Source organism: Pteropus vampyrus, unplaced genomic scaffold (genome assembly GCF_000151845.1).
Source record: "Pteropus vampyrus isolate Shadow unplaced genomic scaffold, Pvam_2.0 Scaffold93, whole genome shotgun sequence".
NCBI classification, from domain to species: Eukaryota; Metazoa; Chordata; class Mammalia; order Chiroptera; family Pteropodidae; genus Pteropus; species Pteropus vampyrus.
Window position 1 is genome coordinate 351,419 of NW_011888874.1, and position 8,889 is coordinate 360,307.

The 8,889-nt window shown below is 39.3% G+C and overlaps 1 protein-coding gene across 1 annotated transcript in view; it reads left to right on the forward strand.

Annotated features, from left to right (window-relative positions):
• Positions 1-5,588, forward strand: part of TRIP12 (thyroid hormone receptor interactor 12) — a 132,518-nt gene extending 126,930 nt beyond the window's left edge. Inside the window, exons 39-43 of the mRNA XM_023532935.1 lie at positions 696-860; positions 1,932-2,045; positions 3,619-3,713; positions 4,234-4,337; positions 5,047-5,588. Of these exons, the coding sequence (XP_023388703.1) occupies positions 696-860; positions 1,932-2,045; positions 3,619-3,713; positions 4,234-4,337; positions 5,047-5,243 (675 nt within the window). The 3' untranslated portion in view covers positions 5,244-5,588. The remainder of the gene's footprint in view (positions 1-695; positions 861-1,931; positions 2,046-3,618; positions 3,714-4,233; positions 4,338-5,046) is intronic.
• Positions 5,589-8,889: the final 3,301 nt, after the last annotated feature.

Below are 8,889 nucleotides of genomic sequence, written 5' to 3' on the forward strand. Positions count from 1 at the left end.
TCCAGAAAGCCATTGGCCTTCTTTCTTCTGTATTGGATACCTTCATATTCAGATAGCATCTACAGTTTTGCATGTTGGGCTTTGTTCTAAAAAAAAAAAATTATTTAAGCCTTTCATGATCTTAAGCATTTAAAAAAATGAATAAGACAGATTGTTTTTAAATTTGGTTTTAGAGCACAACTAGACTTTTCTTAGAGCGTCCTTGGAACCTTTTTCTCTGTAGAGTTATTGTATGAATACATACTTGTTATCGTAGGCCTGAAGTGATTGAATAAAGACTCTGCAGAGTATTGTTTAGATTTGAGCTTTGCAGAGAAAAAAGTCAATTGCTGTTACTAGATAGTATATTATGTGCATTTATTATTTATATTTACAATTTCCTAACTATCGTATTACTCGGAATTTGTTATGCTGTACGTCGTATATTAGATTCATTAAGATTAGCCTAGAATGTATGAAGTTTGTCTGGCTCTATAGCCCACACTCTTATATTGACAATTATTCAAAGTATCATGGCCTTTTTGTGAAATCTGATTTGGATATGATCAAATTGAGTAGCAAACAAAAATAGAAAAAAAGAAATCGTCTAAGAGCTAAAGGAGCCTATAAAATTTGTTAGCATATCTTTTATTTTGTAAACCAAAAACATAATTAATGAATTTACTGTGCTTGACAATCCCCTCCCTTTTGTTTAGACCAAAGAGAGTCTACGATATGCATTAGAAACCCTGACTATGAATGGCTGCTCAGTTGAAGATCTAGGATTGGATTTCACTCTGCCAGGGTTTCCCAACATCGAACTGAAGAAAGGAGGAAAGGATATACCAGTCACTATCCACAATCTGGAGGAGTATCTCAGAGTATGTAATCCGGCGTCCTTTGGGGAGAAGGCCATCTGTGGCGATGCTTTGCCTGTGGGTGCTGCTTAGAGGGAGAGGGGAGGGTCCTGGCCAGGGAAGCACAGGCCATGGCCGTTCAGTGCCTGCACTAACTGTTTTGAGACCTTTGACCCCTTGGATTGCTGCCTGAAGCTCACTTTTTCAGGTTTTCGCTTCTGTGTGCTCTTGAGATAACATGTCACGTAGTTCACGCTGCCTTTCTTGAATTTACTATCCGCAAGCTTTAATACTGTCTAATAAAATCACATTTCACATTTCTATTTTCCTATTAAGCCAGCTAACTTGACAGAAGAATTCTCCCTCACCCCACACCCTCACACGTTTATGGGTTTGGTGAGACGTTTCATGGTCCTTGACAATATTTGCTAAATTAAGGCAAAACAATTTTATGTTGAATATAAATTATAAAATGCTTTTATTTTTCTATCAAAAAAATTTTTTTAATTCAAATATGTCCTCTATTTATGAACTCTTTGGGTTAGAGCATTGGATGACTGACTGGATACAGATGCTTTCCATTACCCTTCATTTGGTTTCATGTGACTGCATTTCCAGAGTTGGCCTTTTTCTCAGTGGAGGCACACACTACAACATGGTTGGGTTCTAAGAACTTAACAGGACTTAAAGATAAAAGTTTCACATTAAAAATTAAAAACATTAATAAATTAAAAATTATTAACAGTTGGTAAATGCGAATCTTGAAACATTATCTTTAATTCTCAATAATATTTTATTCCTTTGGGAAATTCTCATCCACTTCTCATCTGGTAAGGTAATATATGATTCTCTACCATAGGGATTTTATGTAAATGAATTTTGAAAACTATAAATGCACATGGCACTTCTTACATTTTCTTACTGGCCAGATCTCAAATTAGAAGTTGACCTGCATGCAGTTTTCTGGGAGCTATTTAAAAGAGTTAATAATTTTTTTTTTTTTTTAAGTTATCAGGAAGGATGTTTCACTGTACTTTGCCACAGAAAGAGATTTGAAATCTTGTCACAGTTTATAAAAGACTTTTCTTTTTGCAGCTGGTTATATTCTGGGCACTAAATGAAGGCGTTTCCAGGCAATTTGACTCATTCAGAGATGGATTTGAATCAGTCTTCCCACTCAGTCACCTTCAGTACTTCTACCCAGAAGAAGTGAGTAGCTTATGTCTGTCTAAAAGAAATGGTCATTTCTATAATGATCTTCATGGGGTATCCCTGTGCTATTTAGTCAAAGACCTCATTATTGCAAACGAACAAGGGGTTTGGGAGCAAAGGGTGGGTGTTGGGAAAGATGAGATTATTTCCTGAGCCAAGAAGAGTATTAATCATTAAATACATAAATGTAACATTGTATATTGCATTTAGGAAGTTTGGTACATGTGTGATTGAATAAGCGTAGCATCGTCGCTTGCTGAGACCCCAGTGCTGCTCAGTGGAGAATGGGACTTGAGGTTTCTGTGCTAGTGTCGTTGGCAGGAAGAGCCATGGGTCCACAGTAACGCGACTGACACTGAGGAAGTCGCACTTTTTTTTGGACCAAACTTCCTGTATTATATGAGACTTTGTTTCAAGATCAAAGTTAGTCCTTAAAGTTTTAAGGAAGGGTTGTAAATTATCTAATTGCCAAATTCAGAGAATATTTGTAAGAATTAAAAAGTGAGTTTATGTTCAAAGTTTTTTCCAGCTGTCTTAAAGTGCATCAAGAAACTATACTCACTGGTAAGTGATCTGTCATAGAAAATCTAGTTAGGTTTCCCTGGTTTCGAAACCTTTTTGTTTATTATTTGAAGTACTAGTTTTAGAATACGCATTGATTATTGGCTAAATCTAGATAACTTCAAATAATTTAGCATTTAATCTCAATTATTTTTATGTCTGCTCTGATTCGCTGCTTATTGAAGTATGTGGTATACCTGGCACTTTAGACACAAAGTGTCATCTGGAATTGAAAGCAGCAGGTGTTACTTCCAGAATCGAATCCTGGTCCCCACTGCTTAGCTGTGTGATCATATCCATGTTATTGTACCTGATCTGACTGCCTCATCTATAAAATTGGCATAATGTCTGTTTCATTGAATAGGATAAGGTACCTGGCAGTGAGTGACACAGAGATATTAAATCTCATATGCGGTGAATTGGATTTTCTCAAAATTTAGTCATTCTGCAAATGGGCAGTTAACCGGAGAAAAGATGGTTTCATTTGAAACTGATGTTAGATTTTCCAAGGACACAAAAGCATTTCTTGCTTTCTAATATTCATTCTGTAATGGATAGGTTGGTCCCTATGCCACCCGAAACCACCCTGCGGCATGCATGTGCCTCTCTTCACAAAGTCGAAACCTTCCCATGTGCTGTGTCAGTTCAGCTTTGTTCTCCCACTTCTCTCTCCGGCTCAGTGTTCTATTTCTTGGCTTCCCTTATTGTGTACCCTTGTGTTTCAAAAAGCCAGGATTTATAAAATCTTCCGGGTTAGAAGTGGATTATCGAGTTAAAGCTTCTAAAGAGAAGAGAGGAGTTAGGGAAAAAGTCAAGGATTTGTCTCAGCTATGTTTTGTTTGAGATTAAGGCTTCTGAGAACCTAGACCCTGCAGGTGGGCAGGACACCTATTAATGTGCAACTGAAGGGCGCGCATTAAAGGGATGCGTTGTTTACAGAAGTGCTGTATGCGCTTTCACTCGCTTACACAGCTGTGTAGTAAACCGTCACTCTTATTTAAATACCCAGCTGGATCAGCTACTGTGTGGCAGTAAAGCGGACACTTGGGACGCAAAGACACTGATGGAATGCTGCAGGCCAGATCACGGTTACACTCACGACAGGTAATACTGGGATCCGCCAGGGTTTCAATTTACAGTCGAGAATTTGGTAATGCATAAATTGTGTATATTATTAAAAAAAAAAAGTAAAGGATCATTTTTAAATTTGTCTACCTCTTTAAGGAGGCTTTCTGATAACTTTGGCCTTATATCTCTCAAGATTGCAACTTTAGGACCCCAAAGGTTCTTTTTCAAATACTTCTATGAAAATGGATCGGGAAAGGGAAGGGGGCGGGGTCATAGGTGTAACCCCATCAGCCATTTTTTTATATAGTAAAATAGAAACATCTGTACAATTCCAGACAGGTCCTCTTTATTACAACAGTAATCATTCCATTTGAATTTGAATTTTAGCTGAAACAATAGAAACAAATTTGACTTCAGACTGCACTGTAATGTGAATGCAGATGTAGTTGTGCTTAACTTTGACAGTCTCTAGCTGACTGAGAGTTGGCGATGTGGTGTGGTTCAGAAGTGCGTTTTAATATGACACAGTAACCTCGGTGCATGATTTCTGTTGCAGTCGGGCTGTGAAGTTTTTGTTTGAGATTCTCAGCAGCTTCGATAACGAACAGCAGAGGTTGTTTCTCCAGTTCGTGACGGGCAGCCCGAGACTGCCTGTTGGAGGTGGGTGCACTGCCGGGCTCAGCGCCGGCTCCAGCTCCGGGGGGTGCGTGTGCGTGTGCGCAAGCGTGAGGCCTCAGCACCAAGTGCATGTGTCCTTTATTGGGCTTATAGTACCTCTTAGTTATTCCAGTATCATAATGTTTCTTAGTTTCTTACTTGTTTTGTAATACATTGAGAGAGATCACCAGAAGGGAGCTTCATAGTGATGGTCTTAAACACGCTGAAGCAGGGTTACTAATAGACACGTAATGCTGCTTTTCTAGGTAAAATTCAAATTCTTAGGCATTTGTACATTATAAACTATTAAGTGAGAAGGCATTCTGATGTCTGCTTTTTTAGAAATGAGTCCTAATGTACTCATACTAAATATGAATTGGTACTCTGTTTTAAAAGTCAGAAAGCATAAGGAACTGTTTATCTCCATGTTATACAATGACTTTTTGTGATAAATAAAGCAGATGCCAGGTTCCATGCACTTAATGTGTATTGAATGTAGATTTAATTGCCAGAGAAGCAAAAAATGCCTTGCGTGTGTGGTGATATTGTACAGCAAAGCAGTGTTATGTTTTCCGATAGTAATAGCATTAAAAAGGTACACATGTGATTCAGCCTGATTGTTTTCATGGATAAGAAAATGTTCTCTGAGCTCGCTGGCATGCATCTTGCAAACCTACTGAGTTCCTTGGTCTCTTCCTTTCCTCTAAATCAGGCTTCCGGAGTTTGAATCCACCTTTGACAATTGTCCGAAAGACATTCGAATCAACAGAAAACCCAGATGACTTCCTGCCCTCTGTAATGACTTGTGTGAACTATCTTAAGTTACCGGACTATTCCAGCATCGAGATAATGCGGGAAAAACTGTTGATAGCAGCGAGAGAAGGGCAGCAATCGTTCCATCTTTCCTGATCACACCAAGAAACGCAGTGTCTGCCTGTTACAACAAAAGAAAAAATCATGATTTCTTTTCTAAATGTATCACCTGAGTCAAGGAAACATGTTACGCCTTCTTGTTGTAGGAAAACGGCTTGCGGACTGTAAAAGAGACACTTGGTTGATATTCATTGATGGCCCCACGGACTTAAAGTGATCAGGCCCTAAAACGTTGTTGTGATGAGGTTTCTTTAGCAAGTTCTTGTTTAAATTATCATTTATTTGATGAGTGAAGTTTTTAACTTGCTTTGCTGTGTGAAATTTAAAAAAAAAAGGGATGTTTTTCCAGGCTGAAACAATAAATGTCGCTGTGCAGTTTAATTCTGGGCTGTGTGTATCCATCCAGCTAAGTCTGCAGTTTTGTTTCCTCCAAAGACAACTCTTGTACATAAATACAGAACTAAAGCTCACGCGTATGTGACAAATCCAGTTGAGTAGGTTAGCTCTGTGTGCTTGTCACGTCCCTCTAATTTTCTCTCCCCATTCATGTCTTGTCTGTGCAGTTCACACGGTTGTTTTGTATACAACACTCACAGTTGTTACATGAGCCGTGAGCTTTTGTTCCATATTCTCTTTTAAATTAAGATATAATTTAAAAGTCAGTGAATTGACATATATTGTCAACATAACTCAACCTTTGTAACTAGGTAGACTTTTCTTAGAGCTTAGTTTTAACATAATGGTAGGGTATTACTGGCTTTTCCCGGTGGCACGCTAGGTCTGTTCACATGGTGATTCCAGCAACAACAGCTCCTGGAGCAGAGGCGAGCTCATCCATTCACTTCTTTGTGTAGGTTACAAAGTCTACAGAGCGGGCTGGCCAGTATGAATTATTCCGTGGCCAGAGCATTTTGAATTGTAGTTTTAAACAAAATGAGCGGTTTTCATTCCCTGTTGGAGCAAAAGATTTTTTTTTTCTCCCATGTTTTTAAGTTCTCGTTCATAGTCTTTCCTGATTCCACTCTCCTCTTCCCTGCCTCCCAGCACTAACTTGGGACAAACGGTTCAGCCTCTGTCTCCACACAGATCAAAGCACCTGTAAGCGATGCTCTGTCCTTGTCTGATGTGCTGATTTCTCAAATCTGCAATAATCCATCAGGGTAATATTTTTAGCCGAAAATAAATAATGTTTGCTTCACTTTTTTGTTTATAGTTCTCTGCTGTATGCATAACTTTCAGTTGTGTAGATGTGTCTAATGGCAAGTAAGTTGTCACATCTCCACGATTCTGCGTCATGGCTGATTTCGCTATTCAAAGAATTTATAATAGCAACCTAAAGAACGTAAAATGCGGAGAGAAAATGGGAGGAGATCCCGTCCTTCCTAAGGTTTAAAATTACATCCATTGCATAAATTTGAGAGAATTTCCATAATTCATTTTTTTGAAAATGAGAGATGAGCTAATTGTGTTTTTATTGAACTTTGAGAAATCAATTTTCTTTTGTTTTACTGACTGTTCCAGAGTCTTATTTAATTGATGGAGAAGCCGCTTTGTTCCCCATCCCACCACCGAGAAGAAACTTTCAGTGGCTTGTTTCACTTCGATCGCATTGTCATTTTACACTTAAATGGCCTTATGTGCTGCATCCCCACAGCGGACGCTCATCCCCACGTGGCACACCCTTCACAGTGAACTTGGGTGGTGACCCTCATTGTGTGTGACGGACCTGTAAGGAGGAGTTCACGAGGTGTGTCTCCCTGGTCCCTACAGAGGCTCTGACGGATGAGCAGCTGTCCCTTGAAATAAAAGAAGGGAGTCATGCTTCTGTAGTTCTAACATGGCATAGGCGCTGAGCAATTGCACCCAGCGAAATTGGTGTTAAAGTATACACCAATTTGTTCTGAACTGTTCTGATACCTTTTTACAAAGTAAGCACAAAGATTTCTGCGTGAACACAGCATTTTGTTCTTTTTTTTTTTTTACAGGGTTCTATTGTTAAAATTTAGACGTGTATAAACAAAGTAATGTTTCATATTAAAATATCTGTGTTTGACATTTTATCCATGTTGTGGCCCTGGCAGATTTGACCTCATTGATTCAGTGTCTAATGAGTACAAATGATGGTTTTGAATCCAACCTGAGCTCGAGTATTTCAAAGTCAGCGGTCATCTGTCTTAAACGCTTTCAGTCTTTAGCTTACTCCCTTCTCAATTCATGGGACCCTTGGTTATTAGGGGCAGGAAGACTCTTCCCATTTTAAAGCAATCTCTTGGCAGAGGCCTTAATATTGCATCATAGGGAAAAAGTAGTAGACCTTATTTGCTGTTGTTCCAGTTATGCCTTAAATTTAATTGCTTAGTAATCCTGTCAACAAGCACCAATTTCTAAGTATGCTTTACCACACGTAGACAGTTGGGTAGTGGTGACTTGAGATTTTGTTGTCCTTTAATTTTGCTGAGATGGAGTCAGTCCAATGGTTAGTCACAGCTGACACTGAGTATGTGGTGGTATCATTTAGACAGTTACTGATTTGATCTGCATTGTATATGAGGACATGCTTTTAACTATTTCATTTTAAGAATGAAGACATAGTTACATGTAACCCCCTCCTCTCAGCCCCCCAAAAGGTGAATCGTAAGCTCTAGGTAGTCTAATCGGGAACATACCTGGAGAGAGTTCTTGAGGCCTTAGCCAAATGCAGCAGAAAATTTTCACACAGCTACTGATTAGGATTCAGATTTCTCTCTTCCTGTTCTTCAGCCCCGGGTCCCTGTGTTTATAGTAAGAGAGAACTTTCACCTTAGTCTATGGAGAAGGTGGTACCAAAAGTCCCTTTTTCTGGCGTTTGTCCTCATGAGATTAGTACATAACGTGACAAGTAGCGCTGCTGCTGGACTGTGACCAGTCACTCCCCGTACTCCCCTAGGGCATCCTGTGCATAAAGGCCGTAAGGCCAAGGGACAGAGCCCCAGCATCTGCGTCCACTAAATTAGATCCAGGTCTTGGTTTGCCACAGTGAGGATTCTCGCCAGCGAGCTGGAGGCTTGTCTTCCCTCCGGGCCCTCGGGTGCTGAGGTCGAGCTCCGCATCCCTGCCAGTGAGTATGGATGATCTCAGGAGATGGGAATGTTGCTGATGCTCCAAGAAAAGGCGTGGTTAAGAAAGGAGACTACGGGAAAGGCAGACTAGTGCATTCGGCAACCAAGGCCTTTGAGGGGTATTCTGGATGCTGCTGTTCATTCTCCAGCAGCAAAGATGGTGGAGCTTTTAATTCGTTTATTTTAGCCTTTGGGTTTTTTTTTTTTTTTTTTTGACCCATTTCTTCCCTCTGTAATGAGAACATTGTTTGGAAATGTCATACTCTGTATTTCTAATTATCTAAGAAATGCTTTTGTATGAATCTTAGGTTTGATGTTGCAGAAGCTGGCATACACGGTAAAGGATAACCTAGTGACAAATCACTGAAAATGCTTCATTTGTTACCTCAAAAGAAAATAATCCAGACAAAATGTGGCATTTATATTTCTAGAAAACAGAGGATTGGCTGTTTTCCAAGAACTTCAAGTTAATTCTTATGCAAGAAAAAGTTCTTAACTCTAAAGACTTGTCTGCATAAAGGAGACGTTCTTTAATAATGGAAGAGGTGGTTTTATTTTTACAACAAGCCTACTCATATTACCAA